We start from the raw sequence: 27,813 nt of genomic DNA on the forward strand, positions 1-27,813 counted from the left end.
AACCCATCCCCCGGCCCCCTAAGACCCCCTGACCCGACGGCCCCCCCCCCGTCGCCCTCCCATCTCCCCCCACACCCCCCCCCCCACTGACGGACAGGGCCGGGGGGGTGGGGCACCGTGAGCAAGGCATGCAGCGGGGCTCACCGCCATCTTTGACCCTCTCTCCTCGCGATCCACAAAACCTGTGTCGGTGCCGTCAATCTGTGTTTTGTTTTTGTTTTTGTTTTGTTGTTTTTCGTTTTGGTTGTTTTTTTGTTTTTCCCTGACCAAGAAGGCCCACTCGAGCCCAGAGGAGAAGAAAAAGACGTGGAAGAAGATGAAGAAGGAGAGGAAGAAAGCCCCAAAGCCCTATTGTCCAAGCATAGACCACCGTAGACCAGATATTGGGGGGGGGGGGGGGGGGGGGGGAGGAAATGGAATAAGGTGGGGGTGGGGGGAGGGGGGCCTTTTTAAGGTCCAGATTCACGTGACTTTGACTCTGCGTTAAAAACCAGGAGGGCCATGGAGAGAGAAGGACGTTTCATGCCGTGGCGGGACACAGTGTCACACTTTGCTAGCAAACAGAGAGCGTATATCACCTCCCCTCACTCCCCCCCTCATCCACTCATCCACTTTCTCTGAGCCCTGTCTCCCCCTCCTTCCCTCCCTCCTGCCCACCCCGCCCCACACATCTCGTTGCTCTCCCCCCTCTCTCTCTCTCTGATTTCTTCAGGTGCTACTCTGAATACGAACACAGAGGGGCTTTTTTTGCTGAATCACGGATCACCCTAGGTGCTACAGAAAAATCCATTTGATAAAACTGTAATTATTATTATTATTATTATTGTTATTATTTTGTACAATACTGTTCCTTTTTGAGTCCACTTCCGAAAGCTTGCATGTGTCCCCGGCTCCTAAAAGTTTGAATTAATGTTTGATAATCTATATAGAAAATAAATTTGCAATGAATATATTTGTTTGTTTTGAAAATGTCTGGCTAAGCCCTAATCGGTTTTTAAAAAGTATTGTTATGCTATTATCTATACATTAATGAGCTAAAAAAATATCCCCAATTTGTAAGTAAAGTTCATTTTGTAAATAATAATAAGCTTTTATTTTTGGACCCTTCAACAAAGAACAACTTAAAATAACATCATGATACATTGCATTTCACCATAACCCGTTCATGTTGTAGTGTTTACATATTAATCGCTATTCCCATTATTAATTTAACCTTTAGAGACGATAAGATAGTAATATAAATATGGATCAACTGTTTTTGTGCAGGATCAACTCAATAAGGGAATATTTTTCCCAAATAGACTTTATTCTTCCAAAAGGTATACCTCAGTTTCTCCCAAAAAAACGGGATGTTTTCCATATATATAGGCCTTAATTACACAATTAAGTTGATATATGTGGGGGGAAGATTTCTTTATCAAAGGGAATAAAGCCTATTTGTGTCGTTTTATCTGTCCAGTTTGTCTATGATTGCACAAATCGATCCTGTCAACATCCACTTTTGTAACAATGACGAAGTGTGTCGTGTTTTCATGTGCTTTGGATGGTACTTTCAAAAGTATTAAAACTGGATTCTAATCAAAGCTGGGTTGAAGCTCTGTGTTGTTGCCAACCGGTGTGCTGTCAAACGCTATCAGTGGACCGTCTCCCATGATCCTTTGCCTTTCACAGCCACACATTTCCGATTTACTGCACCGGGATTTCAAAAGGCTTCTGATTAGTGATACCAAAGTATTTGGGTTTGGTGATAACATTTTCTGTCCTGCAGTGTTTTGCTTCTTTCTCTGACTCCGGGGAGACTCAACATCTCTCAGCCTCTCCAGCTCCTTGGCCTTCCAGTGACACAACCCATCTCCAGAGATGCCTCTTCCTCTCCCCAAAGCTGTGTCATTATGTTTACAACCCATGTAAAAAACCTTGAATAAATAATTGGTGCCGTGCCAAATAAATGCTCATCGCAATGGTTTGCTTTCACCTGAACGTCACAGCATGCCACGTGTGTTATGCCACGCACAACCAAGCGGTTTTGGTAACAGAACACCATGATGGAGTGCTACTTTTCACTGGTCTGCAGCTATGGACCAGGTGCCTGGCTCAAAGGCGATGAGGCAGAATATATGACTCTTGTTGGTGATAATACTGATTGAAGCTCTATAGCTTCTGCCGACACTATAAGAAGACAAATAAATGGTCTTATCTGGGATGGCATATATGCATGAATGTTGGCTTCTTGTGCAAAGAAAAGTTTGAAAGTGACTCGAAAAGAAGCCTTGGATACTAAAGGGGAGAGGATACCTCTTGGTAGCATCAAGCAGTTTCTTCTCCCCTCTTGATCTATCCATCAGCACGTCTGTCTGTCTTTCTGTCTATCCATCTGTGCTATTCCTTGTATTGTACTCTGACGCATATAGCGGCTGTAACACTCTGTGTATTTATCATGTATCAACAAGCTGTTCTTATTGGGCGGTTACTCATCACCACCGACCCACATACGGTCATGATGAGCAAGCAGTCAATCTGTGTGCCTGGCGATCTCTTTGCCTTGTTGAAACGCACTGTGGATGATCTTGTTGTAGCGAGGTCCATTCCACACCTAGGTGGCTGCCATACTCCACCTAGGTGGCTGCCATACTCCACCTAGGTGGCTTTTACGGACTCCTCGAGTTACAAGGATGCAGGGTGGTGAGATTGAAAACGGGTTTATTGTAAGGCTTGCAGACGATGAGACATGACAATGGAGATAAACGATGCCAGGAAGGAGATCTCCCTTCCCATGTGTGTGCGTGGGTGATGGCTGGTATAACGTGCACATTGATTACTCAATGTGCAATGTTGAGTAATCAATGTGCCAGCCTCCCCCAGTCCATGAGCCCATTCAGTCCAACTCGGGGCCAGGTGAGGCCGCTTAAACCAGCCCTCCTCCACACACACACTCCCACACTCATCTTTGCGTGGGATCACAGGGAGGTCAACCACTACAGTTTATTAAACTGGGGAGCATAGCATAATGAGGTAAACTGAACTGAAAAAAAAAGTCTAAAGGGAAATGCACTGTCAAGAAAAAAACAGTATTCATGTGGCTGGGCCGTTCATCTTTTGGACCTTCGCTTCGGTCCTTGAAAGAACTACCGTACAAAATGAATGCATTCATGCCGTTTGCATTCAAATCTAAGTCTGAGTGAGCCCTTGAACCTCATTCAGAACAAATCATCGTTGTGGAATGGCAGGTATGTGTTGAGAATTCAATGTTTTGGTCTCTTTGAAGAGCAAAATCACTTAAACCTACAAAATAGTAACCAACCCACATGGTTACATAAGGAAAGGATACCGTCCACCCAGTACCCAACATTTGTACTTTGTTCCTCAACGCTTGTTTTTCAACTTGCTGTAGCATTGGTTGTTTAATGGTGCATTTATAATAATGGCCTTAATAAAGACTTTCTCGATGGGCCTTTTTCATAAGACACTAAACTCTGACAAATTGTCCGCCATCAAAATACTAATGTCATCCAATGACACACCATTTGAGAGTACTTTAGTGTCTCCTTTCCGTGGTCTCGTTTCCAAAGAAGCATTCAACAGCTAATTGTATCCTGTGCCCCCCGTAAGTCAACATCTATTTTAACTGCCAGGTACAATAAAGCACCGAGTGAGTCACGGGGGCCTCTCGCTGACACCACCACCACCAACGCTCCTCATTCCCCATTCAGGTCAGGGCCCGTAAAACGGAGAGAAAAAAAACCTTTGTTCAAGCGTGCCAAGAAACTTTCCTCCACTCGGTCTCCCCCTGTCAAAGGCATTCCTCGGGCGGCGCTGCAGCTTCATCAAACTGTCTCTCGCTCGGACGTGTTCCAGCTGCTTCTGCTGGCGGCCGGCCCCGACTCACCCACTCGTCCCCCCCCTACTCTTCGCCAACACACACCATCACACACCCATGCTGTGGCGGGGGCCGCTCTCGGATAGAGAGACCCCCTGCCCGACCTCACACACCCCATTAAGGGAGCTCCTTTTGTCAAACCGCCCTACCAAGACATCCGGTAGGCAGGCTGCTCAGTCCTCTGGCGTCGTTCGCTGGTGTCCCCCGCTGTCCCAGCTCTTCTGCTGGATTGGGGGGGGGGTGGGGGGAGGCTTTGAGATACCCTCAGGGGGGAGTTGTCTGCTGTGTTTTGACTGTGTATTCACTTCTGTGAATCCACCTTAAGTCAGGGGTCTTCAAGTACAGGATCCAATGATTTAATGGCGCCCTATTCTTTAGAAGCCCTTTACTCCGCCAGGTTCATGATTTCTTTCGGATAACCTTCCTCCAAGTGTCTCTGAAAGACGGAGAGCCAGAGAGGGAGAGGGGTTAAGAGAGAGAGAGAGGGACAGAGAGAGAGAGAGAGAGAGAGAGATATTCCCTATTATATATATATATATATATATATATATATATATATATATATATATATATATATATATATATATATATATAAAAGGTAAGGGCTTCAGGCAAAGATGTACTGGTGGTAGATCAGACTCCCAGTGCCTGTAGCTCTATAGGGCCACAGTTAAAACATGTATATCATATCTGCATTCAAAGGATTTTCACACATTATTGTACGCTATTAAAATCGCATGAAATATACTTTTGGATATCACCCAAAGTTAACAGTATGTGCCGCGTAGCCCCCGCTAAATATTGCCTGTGCCCCAAAGAGTTTGGAGCCAGTCTGGCTTGTTTCTCATTTTGTATTATAACACACACACACACACACACACACTGAGCTGGAAGTTTCTTCATCAATTTCTGGTCATACCATACATAGACGGTAACGTTTGCCACCGACCAATAACAGCTTCATATTCCGATATTAATCGCCAAAGTAAAGGCAGACGTCGATGTCATATCCGCGAAGAAAGGTTCCTAACCTGCGGCGGGTGCGGCGCGACGCATTCGCGGCCGTCACAAACTTTTTATGCCTCGCGTTTCCTCTCCCTCTCTTTCTCTCTCTCCCTCTCCCCCCCCCCTCTCTCTCTCTCTCCCCCCCCCCCCCCCTCTCTCTCTCTGCTGCCCACATGGCGTGCGCGCGCGTCGCCGGAGTGCGCGCGGATCCCCTCGCCTCTTCGCCAGTGTGTGAGAGCCAGGGATTTTACCGCCGCGCGGTGGGGACGGTGATCGTGATGGTGCTATTGTTGATGATGGTGGACACGGCGAAAGCCAGCCGGCAGCAACTACTCGCGTGAATTATTTGAGCGTGAAAAAAGGAGGAAAAACACTTTGCACAAAAAAAAAAAAAAAAAAAAAACCACCAGGCTGCACCATGCTGTCGCTGTCCGCGGTCCTGAACCCGCTGCTGCTGCTGCTGTGGTTAGGATGCTGCCCTTCAGCGGTGAGTTGCTCTCCTCCTCCGCGCTGTGCTCTGCATCTCCAGAGCCCTCTGTCCCTCCGGTTGGACATGGGACTTGCATTACGCGTCTGTGTAGGTGTACCTGTGTGTGTGTGTGTGTGTGTGTGTGTGTGTGTGTGTGTGTGTGTGTGTGTGTGTGTGTGTGTGTGTGTGTGTGTGTGTGTGTGTGTGTGTGTGTGTGTGTGTGCAGGGTGGTGACATGGCTGATTCTGTGCATGTGTGTTTTTGTGTCAGTCAAAGGATGACTCTATGGGGGGAGATGTTGATTCTTGCTTGGTGGAGAAGAAGGAATGATTGTTTTTTTATCGGCGACACACCCCTCTGTTGACTGTGGCATTAAGTAACTAGTGCAATATCCCTCATGAGAGGAATCACACTTTTTAAATGGCAAAAAACAACGTTATTGCAGGACTTTGGTCAGCTGTGGGAAGGGTGGGTGTGTGTTGGGGGGGGGTTATGGGTGGGTATGTGTGAATGTATCATTGCCATCTCCAAAGACAAAGTTGTGATATCGATCCTGCCGGGTATTGCTTGTGGAAACATATGTTCACATATAAATAAGGTGGGGTGAGTCGCCGGATGGGTGGAGGCAAGACGCTGACGGCTGTATTAGAGGATTACTAGAAGGTTAAGCAGCACCTTTTGACACGGTATGAATTGTGTATAAATATTAGATGGTCTAATTCAAGGAAACGGCCATAGGCACTTGGACTTAAATCTTTCATAATGTACTCTGAGAATCAATCATTTCCGCGGTTCAAATCCGAGGCAATAACAGGCACATTAGCCCTAACAGCAGGTTGCAGATCACCAAGTCATTAGGAAAAGAATAGCGGCCAATTAGGTCGTTAATCCCGCTTTTTGTGGGCCCTACGCAGACCCCTCGCAGAGGAAGTATGAATAACCATGAATAACCATGAAGCAAATTAATTGATTTATGTTTATTCATGTTTTGAAATGTCCTGCCGTTTTGTGCCTTTGAAGGCCATTCTGGCAGCGTTTTGTGTTTAACAGAAAAAAAAAATGTATCCAAATGTTATCCGAGAAGGTTGTGCCAGCTGTCAATTCAACAGGGATCAAAACTCCAGGCATGGTTTTGCTTTGCAGAGGTTGGTTGGGGTTGACAGAGAGGGAGAATACAGACTGGGAAGAAGCTGTGAGACCTGGCTGGGCTGGAGATAAGATGGGGTTGTGTGCATAATTCAGGGGGAGACAATTTGGGCAGAGTACAGGATGTTTGATGCTCCACATGTTTGATGCCTTTTTTTTTTCTTTACAGTTAAAGGTTCATAGTGAAGCTAGATTCTCTTCAGGTGCCTTTCAAAAAGGAGATCAACTAGAATGTGTATGAGGGAGGAGAGAGAGAGAGAGAGAGAGAGAGAGAGAGAGAGAGAGAGAGAGAGAGAGAGAGAGAGAGAGAGAGAGAGAGAGCTTACATGCACACACACTTTCGTTAATCCACTCTCTCTGTGATGCCATGAGGGAAAGGCAGTAAACAGCATCCAACACACCATTGCAAAACATCCCCAAGCCGGCCACCCCTCCCTTCACCCTTGTCCCCTTCCACAAATAGGCTGAACTCTTGTTTAAAACTGCTTTAGGGAAGGTTTAAGAATAAACAGACATAATGGCAGGGAAAGAGCACAAGTGGGCACAATATTGGAAAATAAACAACTACAAAAGTGCCCCCCGCCTCTCTGCTCCTTCTACCTCCACAAAGGTTGCTTGGAAAGATGGATTCCCTGAACCAATCAGGGAAGAGATACCCTGATTTTTCAGAATTTAGCCGGGAGCGTTCTAAAATCGGTCTAAATTGGCTCCCGTAGAGAGACAGTAGCACAGCCGAACATAACAGATATTCACACAGAGCATTTCACTCACTCATAGCTGATTAAAGGATTTGATATTTCTAACAGGTGACACTCATAGCACTTAAATCTTAAGTTAAACAACTTTTATTAGAAGAACAAATAGATAAGATGAAGCGTACGAATATGCATACTTTCCTACTAAAGAAAATTATTTCAGAAGCATTTTTTCGTCATATTCGTTGAAATTCTCCTGACATCCAGACATCATGAATTGAAAGTCCGGTATCTGTGGCTGTCGCAGCCCTGTGATAAGCCGCCCGCCCAATCATTTTCCTGCTTGCACTCTGCCCGTGCCCTCATTGCGCATGAAGTCTTCTACAAGGCTGACCGGACCAAGCTAAAGCCTGGGAGCTATTCTTGTGTCTTGATGGAGTAGCCTTGGAATGGAGGCCTGAAGAGAGGGCTGGGATTGTTTCGGTTGAAATTTAGATAACTCTAGCTTTGGAATAAATCTTGTTTCTCCAAATTGCCTAGCCCGCCTTTATAACTTTATTTTCATTAGGGTTTCGGTATCCTTCGTAGTGCAACAGTTAAATGAGCTCCGATGGCTGCGGAATTTCAAGCAGGTACACAGTGGTATGAGAGGATGAGCCTAGTCACAGGGGAACAGGGGAAAGCACCCTTAAGCATTGCAGGGACACATAGGCCTGTATTGTGAGGACCAATTATTCCAAAAGACACAGGTGAAGTAAAAGAAAAGCCAAACAAAAAGGCTGCCTCCCGAAAACCTCCTAAACCCCATGATCTGCATCTCACTACAATGATTCCCATCTGAAAGAGAGAGACGCTCCAAAGTTATTTCTTACACAAGCAACATATTTTGAGGCTACAGAATAAGGCTTTTTTATGGCTAATTCAAAGTTTCCTGCTTTCTTCTACCTGCTGTGACAACTCTATTCAATATAAGAGGCGAGAAATCTCTTTTTAAACGTCTGGATCCTGAAAAGGGAGGGAATTTAGGCTTTTCATGTGGACCGGTCCGTGGTGAATTGACAAGAAAAAGGCAAAGAAAATCAACCGCTTAGCGTAAAGCCGCAAGTGAAGGTAAAAACTATTTTTTTCACTGGCGGGAGCTAGCTAGCAGGAGACCCAGGAGGATCTTATGGGATACGCATCTTAAACCCAATTAACACACACAGCACACACAGCACACACACACACACACACACACACACACACACACGCACACACACACACACACACAATCTTGTCCACAAACAGACACACACACACACATACACACACACGTGTACCCAAACAAACACACACACAAAATCTCACAAACATACACACCTGTCCCCAATAACTAGTATTTTCTCCCTCTCAGGGTGTACAGTTAAGAGTCTCCCATTTACAGTCAAACCTCGCGGTTGCCCAACCACCGCCTGGCGGCTACATGCCCACCACCACCATTATGAATCTGCCACCTCACAGCAGTTCAGACAGAGCAGATGCTGATGGGCACTGTGGCTACGGAAGTACTCCTGCTACAATGCTTCTTGTGAAATTGTTAACAGCTTGAATCAGAAAGCCGGTTTTTATGGCGGCGGGCGGATGCCTCTGGTCTGGAAAATGTTGCCTTGTTTGATGACGCACAGCTTTTGGATTTTTATTTAGGCCTTATAGTCATACGCCAAGGAGCAAGGAGGACTGTGTTCGTGTTTTTTAATTTTAAGGAGGGGGAAAAGAAATGAAGCGCAAACAATTCCAGTTTATGAGTTCTGTCCCTGTGGGATTTTTAGATGTAGCGTCTAATTGCCATCAAAGAAGGTTATGGCGGAAGCATGTGCGTGTGCATGTACGTGTGTGTGTGTAAGTGTGTGGGCGGATGTAAATGTTAACTTTATCTGGGCTGAAAACATTTTTGTTGTACTGGTGCTTAAGATAGGACCAAGCACGATAGGACAAAGAGTGTAGTGTAGGCCTAGTACTGTAGGGCTGAGAGAAGCCCCTCTCTTCCTACAATATTATGCTACTGTATGAAGCTGCATTCATCATAACATATATATATTTTTATATATTAAAGTAAAATTGAATTACCACATACCTACCTAAAGGTAGGCAGACAGAAAGAGAGACAGCATTGCCTCTGTACCCTCTCTCGTCGGGGCCTGAGTGTGTGTGCGTGTGCGTGTGCGTGCGTGCGTGTGCGTGTGTATGTGTGTGTGTGTGTGTCCCCATGCAGACCATCAGACCCAAGGAGGGCTGGCAGGTGTACAGCTCGGCCCAGGATGCAGACGGCCGCTGTATCTGCACCGTGGTGGCGCCCGAACAGACCCTCTGCTCCAGAGACGCCAAGGGAAGGCAGCTCCGCCAGCTCCTGGAGAAGGTGAGTGTGTGTGTGTGTGCGTGTGTGTGTGTGTGTGTGTGTGTGTGTGTGTGTGTGTGTGTGTGTGTGTGTGTGTGTTTGTATTTGTGTGTGTGTTTGTGTTTGTGTGTGTCTGTGTTTGTGTGTGTGTGTGTGTGTGTGTGTGTGTGTGTGTGTGTGTGTGTGTGTGTGTGTGTGTGTGTGTGTGTCTGTGTGTGTCTGTGTGTGTGTAAATGAGTGTGCGTGTATGTATGTGCGCATCTGTGTGTGTGCAGGTACGTACGTCTGTGTGTGTGGGTGTGAACGTAACTGTTTGTGTGTGTTTGTATTTGTGTGTGTGTGTGTGTGTGTGTGTGTGTGTGTGTGTGTGTGTGTGTGTGTGTGTGTGTGTGTGTGTGTGTGTGTGTGTGTGTGTGTGTGTGTGTGTGTGTGTGTGTATTTACGTGTGTGCTTCTGTGAGTCTGCTTCTGAGTGTAAGTGTGTATGCGTGCACCTGTGAGTGTGAGTGTTTCACAGACATTTAGAAAATTATGCTCATACACACACCTCAAATGACCCACATGAGTACGAACGCACACACACACACTCACCAGCACAGACACGCACACAAACACAGACACCCACACATTGATTCCTATCTTTATTCATGGCTCCAGTGGCCTAATCCTAAGGGAGATTGCGGTTGGAAGGTCCATAACCCCATTCTCCACCTCTGCTTACATTACATGGATGACATCAGCTCAATGATTCCTTGTGCACAAAACACTTCCACCTCAGCCCAACACACACGCACACACACACACACACACACACACACACACACACACACAGTGTAATTCAGTGTAATTCACACACAGTGTACTAGACCAAGCAGACAGACACCCCAGTGCTCTAGGCCTAGCAGACAGACAGCACAATGAACTAGGCCTAGCAGACAGACAGCATACTGCACTGGGCCTGGCCGACAGACAGCATACTGCACTGGGCCTGGCCGACAGACAGCATACTGCACTGGGCCTAGCAGACAGATAGCATACTGCACTGGGCCTAGCAGACAGACACCACAGTGCAACGTTTCCTCCAAGAACGAACTAAAGAAAACTTTCAAGGCTATCCGTTAATACTGCTTCCAATCATATCGTTCCCATTGTTGGGTTGAATTTGTGTCGGCCATCAATCTTTTAAAATAGAAAAAAAGGCTTCTAAATTAAGTCATTATCTTTGGTCATTTTTTATTATGTGGACCGCTTTTAATATGGCTTTTTTACTTTGATTTGAGTCATTTAAAACGCCTTAATTGATATTATGTCTGGCCTGCCAACTGGCATACATCACACTTTAGGAGAAACCATCATTATGATGAAGAGACAAAACATAAAACTTGACGTATTGGGATTGAGATAGGCTGGTGTTTCATGAAATCAGCTCATTCTAAAAGTAAAAGGGGTGTATTTTTAACCTGCATGACAAAGACATTCAGCAACAAGCAAGGCATTGTAGCCAACCTTAAAATGAATGTGCTAACGGCTCACTGGGAACTATTGCTTCAGCCCCGTATGTGAATAGTGTTTTGTCATTTACTGTGTTCCCTCTGTCACTAATGTACTTATGTGCCCAAGGGCCCCAGCCATGTTGTTTCAGGGTTCCTCATCCGGACAAGAAAATGCATGCAGAGCACAATACATGTCAGTCCTGTGCCACTTAGCTGCTGGATCTGACTTCTATAGCTAGAGCGAGGAGAGGGAGAGAAGGAGAGGGAGAGGGAGAGCGAGAGAGAGGGAGATGTTTTTCTATGTGGTGGCTGCATTGCCCTATGGTCCTCTGAACCATAAACCGCAAACCAAGTGAACTTTATCTTACACCAGAGTTCAATCATTCAACCATACTGCGTTCAGTGATGCTAACTTCCGCGCCATAATCTTATTCTGAACATCCAATCCTGAGCGAATAGGATGAGTGACCAAATTGGTACACACTCCTGTTATTGAATTTATTACAACAGACCTGTAGTCAAGGTGGTACTGGCTATACACTTTTCTCTGTAGGTTAATTTAATTCCCCAAAATCTTTTAATTACATCTTCAGGAAAAAAATTATATTGGGAATACAATACATGATATGACATATTTCCATTAATCTGAACATCTATATGAGATAAGGGATGCAGTCTTTATTAAAAGATTATATATACATAAAGGTCTTCCACAGAAAAGACAAGCAACATTTGTTTTGAAATATGATCGTGGGAATTTTAACAAAACTTAAAAGCAATTTAACTCTGTCATTTTGGAAAACTCCTATTAATCCCTGTTTTGGTCGGGTGTTAACGTACATATCCTGTCTCAAGGTATAACCATAAAAATCATTATATTCACCAGAAAACATGTTCTGATTATTTTACATTCAAATGTCTTTAAGTCTTTTAGATTTAGAGTCTACCTGAGCAAAGGATAACTGATCATCTAATGAAGCGTGTTTTAAGTGTCGTTGACCAACAAAAACCCTTTATTGTCTGACAAAAGGTGTATGAAAGAAGGGTGTGAATTCTCTTGATCATCCACTTTCCAAAATAGTATTCTGACTATAATCAACCTTCCTAATTAACAATTTTCCAATAAAACTCCCGAAACTGGACAGACGTTGTTGACCGCCATTCCAGAGCCATTTGTAGCTTGCCCCTTTCGGTGTGTGTCCTTCCTTCGTCCACCATCCTGAGATCTGCCAAACCTCTCTCCTTAACTTTGCTTTAGCCCTCCTGTCACCCCCTCCCTGCCTCCTCTTCCTCTCCCCTTAGATGGCTCAGAAGGCCATCACAACAAAGGTCAAAGAGGGGAGCGCTTCCTATAGACTTTAAAACATGGGGGGGCCCACATTACACTGAACACAGGGGACATTTCAATCTCACCGCCGACGGGTCAGAGCAAAGGAAATCAATGCGGTGCTGTTTGATTTTCCCCCTAAGGTGCAGAACATGTCACAGTCGATCCAGGTTCTGAACCTGCGCACGCAGAGGGATTTCCAGTACATCATGAGGATGGAGAACCAGATCAAAGGCCTCAGGTCAAAGATCAGGCAGATCGAGACGGAGAGGAAGATGCTCGTCAACATGAATTTCCAGGTAGACGGTTGTTTGTTTTTGGCGGGACACATTTCCATGTAGTGTGGCCCTCCTCTGAAGCTGCCATTCTTTTTTTTAAGGGCGGGTAAATCGATAAACAATTATTCCTGATTCAATTTACATAGACTGTGGCTGTGGTGTCGTCAGGACAAAGATACCCTCAAATTACTTTTAACAGAGTTTGAAAGTCAGCTCTTTGTTTGCTCCGGGAATAACAATTAATCAGTACTATTTTTCTGGTGAAACGATGGGATGGTGATAACGACGGCAGCACGTACAACTTGCTTGTTTGGTTCAACTGGATCAATGCGTACACCGTTTGAGTATGTTAATGTGCCACATTACCCGGAGTCACACGGGCAAACCTTTCCCCCTTCTCCAGCTGTTAACCTTTGTATCACATTCTTAGTGAAATCCACAATCGATACGAATGAATAAAACATTGTACATCCAAATGTCTTGCGTATGAGGTCACACATTCAACAAATTCATCCGACGAGAGTCTGAGTTACATGATGAATGAACCTTTAAAACCGTTATAGCATGATAGCATAACTGCCTAAGTCATATTTTTGGTCAAATCGTGGTATCTGCCTAACTCTACTATCCGAACGCTGTAATCCACTTTGCCTTTTAGTTTTTATGAAAATTGTTCACGCATCTGGTCACACCTACTGTATAGAAAAAAAAGTCATATGCGTGTGCCAAAAAACATTCCTTTTCTTTTTTTCTGAAAACCGGAAGAACAATTTTTGCAATTATACCACGAGGCTAACAACCAGTTGCAAGAGAATAATCCGGAAAACTGCTGGCCTCTCTCTCACATCCCCCCCCCCCCCTGGTTCCCCCCAGGATCTGAAGGGTAAGATGGAGGCCCTGCAGCCCCTGATCCCCGTGCTGGAGCAGTACAAGACGGACACCCGGCTGGTCACGCAGTTCAAGGAGGAGATCCGCAACCTGACGGCCATCCTGATGGCCATCCAGGAGGAGATGGGCGCCTACGACTACGAGGAGCTCCAGCAGAAGGTGGTCAGCCTGGAGAGCCGCCTGCGCAGCTGCATGAGCAAGCTCGGTAAGAGAACCACGCACACGCGCACACACACACACACACACACAGAGGCGCACGCACGCACACACAGACGTTCAGACACACACGCATGACGCCACGCACGCACGCACACACACATGTACACATGCACGCACACACAGACACACAGACATATGCACACATATAGACACACACGCACAGACGCACCCACACACACACAGACGCACAGACAGAGACTGAGATTCAGGCCGCTTCACTTTAGTTAAGTTCAGTTGTTCTCTGAACTTTTATGTACAATTTTGAAACACTGGACATAAAACTAGCAAAGGGTATTATATTTATATATATATATAAGATATTGATTGAACATTTTCGAGTTGACACATGAAATGTACTTCAAAAAGCTGTCTTTCGTTTCATTCAATTAGCATAATATCAAAGCTAATAAGGCTTATATGTAGGCCGGATGGTGTATACAAGATGAAGGGTTACGCTACCCGTAGTCTCTGCCTCTTTGGTTGATTAGCACTACACCACTATCTGACTGGTCCTGAACGTCTGATACATAGAGCACTACACCACTATCTGACTGGTCCTGAACGTCTGATACATAGAGCACTACACCACTATCTGACTGGTCCTGAACGTCTGATACATAGAGCACTACACCACTATCTGACTGGTCCTGAACGTCTGATACATAGAGCACTACACCACTATCTGACTGGTCCTGAACGTCTGATACATAGAGCACTACACCACTATCTGACTGGTCCTGAACGTCTGATACATAGAGCACTACACCACTATCTGACTGGTCCTGAACGTCTGATACATAGAGCACTACACCACTATCTGACTGTGCACATCCCACCTTCTGGCCAGGTGCAGGACAAATAAAGTAATGTTGCGTGAAAGCAATGTAATGTCCGCAGCACTGCTTAACCTATTGGGTCTTCTTCAGGCAAACGGTGCCTGAATAAGACCCAATAGGGTCGAAACATAGCTGTTAATCTTTTATTAATAAATGAATATGGGAGCTTAAGCAGTGCTGCGGACGTCTGGTACATGGTCTGCAAAGAAACTGAGGACAAGATGATAATTTTCTACATTTAGAGTACATTAATTAACTAACACAATTACTTAACATTGTTAACTAATGGTCTTGTAATGATTGACTAATGGTGGTCATGATTACTATTGGTGTTTATGTTAACTAAGGTAATGGTGTTCATGTTAACCATGTATTAATTTATACATTATTTAATAGGGTTAGGGTTAGGGTTAACTGTAACCCACTACCAATGACCCCTATGCTACTGCTATATAATAATGCTTACCATTGTATTTACCACCATTAATTAATTATTGATTAATGTACCCTTATTGTGAAGTATAACAGACAAGATTCCCGATGACTGTCACTATTTTCCCCTAAACCATTACATTGTACCTTTCACAGTAGCAATGTCATGTTGTTGTTGCACCGACAATACCATTATTACAGTGATGTAAGGTGTAATGTGGTGCAGAGGATTTATGACTGAAGGTCAAAGGGTTCTCAGGCCTGCATTAGATCAACACTAATAAGAGGGGGGTGTCCCTGGTGCAAATCGGCTCACTTACATGTCCTTCCTGTTTGGCCTTGTGCGACTATACATTAAAGCCTGGAAAGCAGGACCTGAATCACCGTGCTTTGTGGGGTCATCAGTCAAGCCACTGCTGTATACATGCAATGAGTTGCAGAGGAAGTGGATGGAATACTAAAGCACAGACTGTGGCCAGGCCTTGGAGAAGCCGGGTACAACAAAATACTAATAGATATTATGGCAAACCTCATGAATACATCATGAGTGAGATTTGCTTACCGTCTTTCAAGTGATTTTTTTTTCATCCATGTATCCCGGCTTTCTACTGAAACTACATAAAAGTACACAAAACACCTTAACCCGGCAGATGGTGAAGGCATTCTTGTAAAACGATCGAGGATTCAGTTCAGGGTCTTTTAATTTCTAGCTCCCATTTATGCAATGACAGGAGCAGGACATTTGAGTGTTCAATTGTAATTATCACTCTGCACTCCAGATGCTCTGCCTTGAACCTTGAGCGTTTCTCATCTCAGCCGCTGCTACATCGTTTAGTCGGACGGCAGCACGGAGACCCTGGCTTGTTGCTAAAACATGACCCGTGTATTGGGGTATCGGGTGTTTATCTGTGGGACCTTATCTCGGATACAGCAGTCTTACCGTTCTATAGCATAACTTCTGGGGGTCAGCTCAGAGTCTGGCCTGGGAGGCGAAAACTGAGTTGGGCAGAGTTACGGTATGTTTCCTGTTTCATTACGGAGATATTGTACTGCAAAGAATCGCACTCACAAGTGGCAACATGGAGCATTCGTAAAAAGTAGTGTATTTCTACATTGGCATGACTACACGTTTTTAATTTCAAACCTTGACAGACACCATCTTAGAGTGTGGGTGTTTTAGCCTTTCACCGGGAAAGTAAAATGAACAAGTGCCGGCCATGTTTATGCTGTTATCCAATTGCACGCTAACAGATCCCCACCCATCAAGCAGCAAGATTGGCTGAAATACAGCGAAAGAAAGCCAAACTCCTGTTCCCCCAAATTGAGCTGGTCTGCTATCAGAATTAAAGGTGATATATTATACAACTGGGTTTCAGTGTGATTAGCCGTTACAAGCCGTTTTTGAAAGTCAGCCTATTCTGACATCCCAAGTGGGCGTGTCCACCTCGATGTGTGCTGAGTAGATCGGTCAACCAGCCTACCCAGTGGACTGTAGCAAACGTTGCTCATCCATCCGTCATACATCTAGGTGGACACGCCCACTTGTGATGTCAGAAAAGGGCAGATTTTCAAACGGCTTGTAACGGCTAATAACACTCACACCTAGGGATGGGAATTGATAAGAATTTCACGATTCCGATTCCGCTTATCGATCCGATTCCTTATCGATTCTCTTATCGATTCTCATTGGGTGAGAAAATAAGTGTTTGTATTAAATCTCTTTAATATCTGATCAGATGTGCGTCTAGTATTAGGAAATGTACATTTTCAAATCAATTGGTCTAGACCAGGGGTACTCAAGTAGAAATGATGAGGGGCCACACATTTTTTTTTCAGTGACTCAAGGGGCCGGTCGGTATACGTGTGACTGAGGCCGATATATGCTCTGTTTTAGACGTAACGCGTAAGCACGTAAGATACATAACCCCCCCTTGCGCGGTAAAATATCCCCCCTTAGTGCTTAAGTGCGTCGGCCAAAATTCCTGACTATGCGACTAAAACACTACGGCCCTACGCAGCTCGCAAAGACTGTGATTGGCCAGCTAACCACATCCTTTCAGGAGTCTCACATTTCCGGTTTTACAGCATAATAGCGCCATTTTTAAAAGGCCGTGACAGAAGCGAATGAAGAATTTTGAAGAAGGAGAAGAAGAAAACACAAGAACGAATTATGATAATTATAAATATAAACAAGCCAGCGATTTCCACTTCCACGCCCACATAATCGTTCGTTGCTCCCCCTACTGTTTGGTCTAGACCAAAAAATATATGTTTGGCTATTTAAGCGCAAATGCCATCATTATGTGCCATAAAACTAAAAACAGACTGAAAACAGTCAAGTAAGAGCTTGTGCCTCTGGAATACTAACAATGCTCATTTGCATTCAACTTGTAACAAAATTCAACTGACAAACGAAATTAAGTATTGACTAGACAGAGATTTATTAGATGGGCCTACCTAATAAACCGTTGGAACACACAAAACCGGAAACCATAGCAACGCCGGTAAACAAACCCCGAGAAGCCCAATCCCAATGAAAGCTCCCCACGCTACGGCCATCCGGAGGCGCACAGAGCTGTTGGCCGTGATATTATATACAATTATATTATATACTATTATATGTAGAGCTACGGGAGTCGCAAACGGTAACAATCACTTTCTCCTCCATGCTGCAGTTCACCCCGGACTGCACTGCACTGAGTTTGACAGTTGAACGCTGATTGGCTGTTACGTTACACATGTCACTCAGTTGAACGCTGATTGGCTGTCATCACGCGAAATTCGGGTCAAAGTTGAAATATTTCAACTCGAGCGAATTTGTCGCGGCATAAATCCTTGTGAACGCGCTCGCCTGTGCACGGCGAAAGTGTCAACCCGGTATCACGCGATTGCGTGATATGCACAACCCATAGTTGTGCATATGGATTTAAATCAATATCCACAAACAGTTCAAAATGGTACCATGAAATGTCTTGTTTATTGTATTAACCAGTTCATTTCTCTTTTGTGAAAGTCACCAAAAGTCGAAAAAAGTTAAACGCAAGGTCACAGGCTAACAGTGGAGCTGTGTTGGGAACCAGCAGCCAAGAGCTTCCATGGAGACTTTCTACCCATGTTAAATAGATTTAGTTGGCAGTTCCTTTTCTGCCCATTTTCTAAACTTGTGGAAGCACTTTGCAGTACTGGGAGACACCATTTCTAACGGCAATGGAGCTAGATTCTAAAAATATCAAAAGATGCCCAAAGCAAAATCCTTTAACCCATAGTTGTGTTTTAACAAATTAAAAAATGTCAGAGTTCCATTGACCACAAATTGAGCAGAAATATTTTGCATACAAATCTTTAAATAGTTTAACCACATTAAGAAAAATACATTTGTTAATTTTTTTTATTAGTGAAGCCACAAGTTTTGCACATTATCCAAACAGAATACCTGAAATGTTGATATTTCAGCCCTTTCGGGTTAAAACAAAAGAAAAGGACAACCTAACAAGAGTGAAAAGTTTGAGTTAGGTGACCTATAGTTCAAAGATGTCCCTGGTCAGGTAGACTAAATAAAAGTGTATTCCCAATTGCTCCAGGACATTCGTGTAATTTACTTGTGAGCTCTCCCTCAAGCCTAGAGAGACATCAGTGTTGAACCACCAACTGAAAGAGGGTATTTGCCATTAGTATGAGTGATAACATTTCATGGCTATTAATTTAGTTCATTGTATTTAGCCGATTTGAATAGACCTTTCTAGCAGGTGAGGCTGTCAAAGAACTAAATATGGAGCAACTACAAAAAGTAAATTTGCATTATGACCAAATTATACAAAAAGTATAGGAACTGTTCCAGCAGATATGTTTTAGAAGTCTCTTTTTGAGGGACTAATTGTCTTTGTCACCCTGTAGTCACGCCATCAAATCTGTTGGGCAAAGTACCGCTACTGATTAATCCAGTAGACTCACCAGTCAAGTCCCCCTAGTTAGAAAATGGAAGAAACCCAGTTAGTCATGTTAATTATTCTGTTGTTACAAATGAAGACTAATACTTTCCACATATTGCGATCCAAGTTACTGGCTGCAGTCTTGGATTTTATAGTTCGATATGAATAGATTCAATTTACTAAACTATTAATCATGCTTCAGAAGAATTAACCTTTCTTGGATGGCAGATCTACCACAAGCCTCCATTGCCACAACCTCCAGATGGCTTACGACAACTCCTCGACTACTGCAAGCCAACAAATTGGCTCTTGCACACCAGACACGCATTTTGCTTTATTTTAGGTTTTCAAGCATCTTAAAATACCCAAATCATCGCTCCAATACACAAGTCAGCTAATGGCCTACAAGGAAATGCTGAAGCTAGTGTTAGTGACGGCGATAGAAATGGACAAGCTTGCGTGTACAAATATGCAACTAGAATTGCAAGGTTCACAGCCCAGTTGCATAAGTGGTCACAACCGTTGGATTGTAAGCAAGGGTAAAAAAAAAAATTCCCACAAACTAGTCAACATGGTCAATTGAAAGCCTGTACAAAACTACCCTGGAATAGTCAAATGCAGCTTTACTGCGGATGAATTAAGCCAAATTGCATAAACATCCAATGGTAAACAGTATACAAATGCAATCAAGGTTGCACTCACACTAGGCCATCTGGCCGTGGCCGTCGCAGCTGTGGCCTTGTCACGGTAGGCTCTTGTACATATGCCATCACGTCGCTAGCATCCAAACAATTCTACCAAACCTTAACCAACTAGTGAAAAATGGAACAAAACTTTAGCACACACCCAGTGACTAATCACCTTGTCCAGGGGTGTTCCAACATGGTTTACCAGAGGGCCTCGTGGACTTAAAGTAAGCCACACATTTGTAAGAGACAGCACGGAATGACGTTAAACTAAGCTAATCTACAGGTTACTAGTGCTAGTGCAATTACATGAGCATTTTGCACAATATTTGTACTCCAATGCTACGTAAAGCAGGCTTCTTCAGAAACCCGTAGCCTGCTACATTGAAGGGCAACTGTAACAAATCCTGACCAAGACCGAAAGATGGCTCTGGAAGCCACTACGGCCCACGCAGCAGATTACTGCGTGGACCGTGGTGGCTTCCAGATCAACCCTTCGGTGGACCATTCATACACATGTATTCCGAGGATGTTTTGAAGACACTGGAGTCCCATGGCACTAGATTCCTTTGAAGACTAAGTTGGTATGGGGGGGCCCAAAGGGGGCCCCCCCATAGATCTTGTCAGTCATCTAACACCTGTTAAGAAAAACACACACACATCACAAGGTACAAATCAGCAAAGCTAGGTTAACAAACAGCGGTGACATGCATGTCAAGGTGCAAAGAGCAGGGATACTGATGGCTTGTGTCTGAGGAGACAGCCCAAAAACGTCAACAATTAATAAAGGAAAATAACTTTTACTCACTGCGGTGGTCTGTTTCGAAGTGCCATGTTGGTAGCAATATTTGTCTGGGCTGTTCAGTCAAATGCCCACAAAAACAAACACGCAACAACGCATACTATCAGTTTGTATAAAGTGACAATAGTGATCTGCAATCTAGATCGAAAACTTTCAACCCTCACTAAACTCAACCTCGATTGACACAGGCCGATGCGAAAAGTAAACCAAACCCATTGTGTTCACCTTTAATAAAGGGGTGCGTGACAGGTGATCTCAATTAAGAGTTAATCAGAAAGAACACACTGATCGCCCATGAGTGAGACGTTCAAAACGAGGACGAGGATTTAACGGAATTGTTACCATTCAAATTCAAATTTCTTTATTATTGGATAGGGTATGATATCAATGATTTGGGCTTTGAGTAGGCCTATATTTCTTAAATATATTTCTTACATTTTTTCACCCCCGCTGCCTTTTGAATATGAAATCTATAATCTCAGCCTCTCTATAATTTGCCCAACACATATTTTATTGTTCAAATAAAATCACATCCTTATTTTGCCATTCATATTGAATCTTTACTGTCTTTCATTGTACAACACAATCATCTAATAATTATTCATAACGCTCTTCCATCTCCTTGGCTGCATTAAGACGAGGCTCGGGTCAGAGCAAAGATCGGGATCCACACATGATAAGGGATAAAGTTATTTATTAGAATAAAGTAAGTATCATGAAATCTGTAAAGGGATTAGTGTAGCGTATGGAAGAATAGAAAATGTACGATTATATGGTTTGGACAGAAAACCAGTACCAAAATCACAAGGACTGACCGAGCCAGAACGGAGGAAACTTACCCAGACAGACAAAACAAATACTGGGAACAACAAACCATCTTTACCATGTTGGAAATACCCAAACAAAATGCAACAAACCAAACCTGAACAGCAAACCAACATATGTGACCAACCAACTGAACTACTGACCAAACACACAATTCTTTCGACTAGCCTATGTATATGGGCAGTGGAAAGTGTGCTGTGGGGATGTTGAATAGTGTTAACATAAAACAAAACATGGAACCAATCCAAAGGTCCAAAACCTTAAGGAACCACCCTAAACAGAACCCAAGTCCACCTGCCTCTGTGGAAAGAGAGAGAGACTGGCTAAAGCCTGCGTGGCAGACCTGCACAGGTGCACCTCACCAGCTGACAAGCCTCTCAGCCCCGCCCACTGGCTACCTGTAGCAGGTAGGCAAACACAGAGGACCCAGCAGACGAAGGAGAGAGAGAGCAGTCACAGCTGTCACATCTGTTGCCTGAAGATTCTTTGTTTGTCTCCAACAAAACCTTCCAAACAGATGAATCATTGGCTCATCCCAGAAGTGTCAAATTACTTTTGTGTGTCAAAACGGGCAGGGTGGTCGTGGACTCCTGAAAAATACTATGGTTGTTTTGTATGTAGAATAAAATGCCATTGTACATTGAAAAAAAAAAGGGAAGACTTTCACAATGCAGGATTCTGGGAATGCAGTGATGGAATCCCGATAACACCTGTTCCCTAATAAATGGGCTCAAGATTCTGAGTCTGCCTGCAAGAGGTTGTGTGTGTGTGTGTGTGTGTGTGTGTGTGTGTGTGTGTGTGTGTGTGTGTGTGTGTGTGTGTGTGTGTGTGTGTGTGTGTGTGTGTGTGTGTGTGTGTGGTTGCAACCCGGTATCACGCGATTGCGTGCTCCTGCGCACGAACGTTAATCTATTGAAGCGTGTTCCAGAGCACGATAGTCCGACTTTTTGCGTGTTACACGGAACGAAATGTAAACCAATGCATTCTGAATGGGAGTGTTCTAAGACAATTATATCTGTACGGAGCTCCATAAGGGACATTAGGGAGAACGCTCCCGGACAGAACCTTAGTTTGGAAGTCATCCTTAGTGACACGACAAATAGCCTACTTCCAATTGAAATACAACATTTAGAAAATAGGCCTACGTGTCCCTGATCACGTTTCAATAGATTAAATAACGTGACAGTCACGTATTTTCGTGAGACCATACCCGTACTTCCATGAGTATACTTAAAGGAAGTATACTAGGAAGGTGCACTAACCGGAAATTACGATCACGACTGCCGCCGTGGCTCCTCCCCCGCAATAAACATCCCGCTTTGAACGGTGAACTCTTTACGCCTAACAGCTATAAAAACTATAAAAAAAACTACAAAATGACTCTATTAATGCAGGCTATGTGGAAAATGCGCCGACTTTGGCTCAGCCTGGCTCCGCCTCTTCCGCTACGTAGCTAAGATGGCTGCCGTTGAGTACGGGGAGTGTCCTTCGATGGGACTCTCTAAATCGACGCCACTTCGACCTGGGCGGGACTTTACGTCCTACGTCACTCGCTATGGGTTTGCATGTGTGCGTGTAGCCGTTTGTCTCAGGGATCTGTGCACGAACTCCCTTGCCCTACAGATTACGAGCGTCAGTGTCGTACGCGATGGAGGGTGGGTGACATTCCTACAGTCTGTGATGATAGGCTATATTTCTACAAATTACTTACTATTACTAGCGATTAACATGACGAAACAACACAAACTAAGCTAACATTAGACTATAGCCATACCAGATAACGCCATACCAGCTAACCCTAACTATTTATATTAAACTCTGAACCATTTTGCAACAGGCAACTGTGTGTTGGTGCGTCTTATTGCTTCCCAAGTCTGCGTCTGCGTCTGCATCTTTCCCACTCCTGGCTAATAGTTTCTGCTTTTGTACTGTATATCAGAAATGATCACCCTGTACGACCACACTGCTGACTTGTTGATGTTTTGTGAGCACTCACGCATTTCTCTAGGTATCTTAAGTTTCCTACTGGAGTCATCAAAACTTTGGAATTTGTTATTGTAAGAAATATTGTGTTGCAAAAACACTTTGTGTCTTACCCTTAGCGTTACCCTAACCTTAACCCCAGTAACATTTCTTCATCATAAACTACAAGTTACGCAAAATGGCATAGAAAAATCAAGTTGAATATGAAAGAAAAAAGCTAGCTTCATTAAGGAATCGAACCCCTTATCCCCGCGTTAATGAGTTGTTCTCTGACCAATAACCCATCTGGTCTTAGTACATGCGATTCAAGAGTTAACCACTTGACAATCTTTAAACTTTGGTTGCCTAGAAATTGTAAAGACAGTGATGTGTGTACATTGTGCGAGTATCCATCACTCGCGATGTGTGTGCAGTCCAAAATGAAAGAAAAAACCTTGCATCGCTAGGGAATCGAACCTCCAATCATCAGTTGGTCGTTGGTAACTGTAAACAAAGAGATCGCATTTTGTTTAACTGCTAACTAACAAACGGGTTTATGCGTTCACTGAACAAAGATTATGGAAATAAAAGACCACTTTTCCATGAGAAAAATCATCAGAACCGTTATTACCAACCCATAGACACTAAAGCCAAAACCTTTCTCACATGCACACCCATCGCGAGTGACGGCTATGCGCACACATGCACACCCATAGCGAGTGACGTAGGACGTAAAGTCCCGCCCAGGTCGAAGTGGCGTCGATCAGGGGTGTCAAACATACGGCCCGCGGGCCGGATCAGGCCCGCGAACGGGTTTAATCCGGCCCGCGAGATGATTTTGTGAAGTACAGTATTGTAAAAAAAAAATATATATATATAAATATATATATATATAATTTTTTTTATAAAAATCCTTCCTAGCATTACATGGATTACATTGACTGGCACTGATTAATTTGTTGCACATTGAACTACTGGACAATTGTGTGTAACTGGAAGTCGCTTTGGAATGTAACGTAAAATGATCTGCTATTTTTCAATGAAGGAAACTGCTGTTCTTAATGTGTCCACTAGAAGTCGCAATAGCAATTATGTTAAGCAAGCAAACTTTATACCAGGGCTGAGCAGGGAGCAAGTATAAACAGGTAGTGCAGCTAGCCCGGAGCTACCTTGTCGTTCTGCCTTATACTTTCAACATTATGCGCTTTGGCACTCTCATTGCCCCAAAATGTCACTGTCAAAAAGACGAAAAGTGGACACAGAGTGCCCTAAGTTTTCTAAGAAAAATGGTCATCGTCCTTTTTTGTTCACGGAAGTAAATGGGAAACCTGTGTTTGGTGTGCTCACAGCATGTTTAATTTTACATAATTATGCCATATTTTTACCGGTCCGGCCCACTTGGGAATAGATTATCCTCCATGTGGCCCCTGAGCTAAAATGAGTTTGACACCCCTGATTTAGAGAGTCCCGTCCTGGGATCCACACTTCAGGATTAGCCCGTTTTGAGTACGGCATCCGGGTCCTTGAAGTATACTTCTTTTCGCCGGATCTGAATTGGAACGTACTGCGTACTCAAATTTTGGCTAGTAAGTACGGTTAGTACGGGTATTGGAACACGGCACAGGTTCGAGCGTGTGCATGGGTTGAATTGCGTGTGTGTCACGCCGAATGCATGAGACATGAGAGCCCTGTACTTACGTGACACAAACCAGCACCGCAAACGTTCTCTCCCGCTTAAGATGAGGTCTTTCTTTATAGGTTCATGGGTCTGATTCGCCGATTTCCCATGCTGATATCCCCGGAGATTCTCGGGCATCTTCGACAATATGGCTATAGATTGTCTCATTACACACTAAATAATATAATTATAGCCTAATTATATAGCCTATACATATATATAGGCAATATATATATATACATATAGCATTTGTGGTTTTGGCATAAACATAACTAGGGTGCACTGTACTATCTGCGCACACCCTTTCTGAAGCCTCTCTCTCGCTCTCGCTCTCTCTCTCTCTCTCTCTCTCTCTCTGTCCCTCCCTCTCTCTCTTTCTCTCTCTCTCGTACCGTTTAGTTAATTGTCTTAGAACACTCCCATTCAGAATGCATTGGTTTACATTTCGTTCTGTGTAACACGCAAAAAGTCGGACTATCGTGCTCCGGAACACGCTTAAATAGATTAACGTTTGTGCGCAGGAGCACACAATCGCGTGAATCCGGGTTGAAAGTGTAGCGTGACAAATCAAAACTTGTCGCCGGTTTTCTCTCGCGATAAATTCGCCCGATACGCGTCTCTGCATTCACTTTGTATGGGATCTTGTCACCCCGTCGCGTTTGGTGTGAACGCACAATTCGCTTCTTCCTCTGCGGCGCCATGTTTGCTGCGTTCTGAACCAAAACAAAGCAGCGTGTGTGTGACATCATGACGCATTTGCGACAAGGAGCGCAATCGTTAAGCAGGCTTGCAAGGAAGCAGGCTTGCAAGGAATCGGTTGACTCGGCGACGGTTCTGAACAATAACCGGTTCTCCATTCCCATCCCTACTCACACCTGGTGGGACAATATGTCACCTTTAAGATAAGTAAAAGTGTCATAGTGTGATCTGTTAGACTTGTGTGACCGATCTGGGTCATGATGTGTTCCCAGCGTGTGGCAAGCTGATGAAGATTACGGGCCCCCTGACGGTGAAGACTTCAGGGGCCCGCTTCGGAGCCTGGATGACAGACCCTCAGGCATCCCCCCAGAACAACAGGGTGAGTCGGTGGACGAGCGGGGCTGGCATGATTATTTTATTTAGATGCTCTCCTCTAATGCCGCGTTCACACTGTACACGTATGTCGACGGTCGACGGAGGGCGTGTCTGACGTATGGGGGACGCGATCTGATTGGCCAACGGATCCGTCACTACCTGAAAAGTTGAACACTTCTCCACTTTTTGAGGCAGGCAACGGAGCCAACCGAACGGATTGACCCACAATGCACATCGAGGGCGCCCCATGCAAAGTCAATGAGATCTGTCGACGGACGTGTACAGTTTGAACGCCGCTTAACACATCATTACTTTTTTTAGACCAATCACGACACAGTGTTCATTAAACATAACTGATGAGCGGGCTTGTTTCAGCGAAATACATTGGATCAGGATCCGGTTACTCTAAATGTGGCTACCTGACGTATAGACTTGTGGGCTGGATCACATAAAAAAGACTGTGCACGCCACTCATATGTCAATGCAGACCAGGGAATTGGCGCTTCCTGTGTCCTCAACCACCACCAAGTCTTTGAAGCCCCTATGTTCAATCATTTACATACAACTGCTACCCTCCTGTGTTCCAAGAGGACATGTTTATTCAAAATGTCTTTGTTCTTACCTCCTCCTCTCCATCAAGCCTTCCTTCCTTTCATCCTTCCTTCCTTACTTCCCTGAACAGCAAACAATCCACAACAACAACAACAGCTACCACAACACTGGGGCCAATTATTCTACACACATCACAAACTGACATGAATACAAGAAGCAAAAAAACACAAATATTTGACACAATAGTCAATCATACATACATATTTTCTATATTTCGCAATAGAATAGTTATCGACAAAAACAATTCTTTAAAAACGTTGTTCTCCCTTCCTCCTGCTCAGACCCCCTCGGCGCCACATCCCCGTCTCCATCCCCAGTAGGGTCCTCATTAAAACCTCTCCACCAAACCTTCTAATCCCTCCTTCCGCCCTCGCCCCAGGTGTGGTACATGGACAGCTACACCAACAACCGCATCGTCAAGGAGTTCAAGTCCATGGACGACTTTGTGGCGGGGGTGGAGTCGCGGACGTACACGCTGCCCTTCAAGTGGGCGGGCACAAACCACGTGGTGTACAACGGCTCGCTGTACTACAACAAGATCAAGAGCAACATCGTGGTGCGCTACCACTTCGAGACGGGCAGCGTGGACATACAGCGCGCCCTGGAGTCGGCGGGCTTCCACAACGTCTACCCGTACTCGTGGGGTGGCTTCTCTGACATCGACCTGATGGCGGACGAGCTGGGCCTGTGGGCGGTGTACGCCACCAACGCCAACGCCGGCAACATCGTTATCAGCTGGCTGAACGCCGACACGCTGCAGGTGCTACGCACGTGGAACACCGAGTACTCCAAGAGGAACGCCGGAGAGTCCTTCATGATCTGCGGCACGTTGTACATCACCAACTCCCACCTGACGGGCGCCAAGGTGTACTACGCCTACGCCACGGCCACGTCGACCTACGAGTACACGGACATCCCCTTCCACAACCAGTACTTCCACATGTCCATGCTGGACTACAACGCGCGGGAGAGGGCGCTGTACGGCTGGAACAACGGCCACCAGGTGCTGTTCAACGTCACGCTGTTCCATGTCATCCGCACGGAGGACGACTCGTGAGGAAACAGCGGGGGGGGGGGGGGGGAGAGGTGCATCATGGGAGAAAAAGGGGGCGTGGTTGGGAAGGAAGTGCTACTTGTGACTCTGTGACGTCAATCGATTTGGTTAATTTATTTAAATTATTTATTTGTTTTTTAACCGAGTAAATGT

General features: G+C 44.7%; 1 protein-coding gene across 1 annotated transcript; it reads left to right on the forward strand.

The window, feature by feature from the left end:
* The first annotated feature begins 5,080 nt into the window (after nt 1–5,080).
* On the forward strand, nt 5,081–27,670 carry LOC115548936 (noelin-3). The gene is made up of 6 exons (XM_030363875.1): nt 5,081–5,369; nt 9,444–9,587; nt 12,529–12,684; nt 13,537–13,756; nt 25,892–25,998; nt 26,986–27,670. Exons 1-6 carry the CDS (start codon nt 5,301–5,303, stop codon nt 27,661–27,663), a joined length of 1,374 nt encoding a protein of 457 aa, XP_030219735.1. The 5' UTR covers nt 5,081–5,300; the 3' UTR covers nt 27,664–27,670.
* Nucleotides 27,671–27,813: the final 143 nt, after the last annotated feature.

The sequence above is a fragment of the Gadus morhua genome, chromosome 8 (assembly GCF_902167405.1).
Source record: "Gadus morhua chromosome 8, gadMor3.0, whole genome shotgun sequence".
NCBI classification, from domain to species: domain Eukaryota; kingdom Metazoa; phylum Chordata; class Actinopteri; order Gadiformes; family Gadidae; genus Gadus; species Gadus morhua.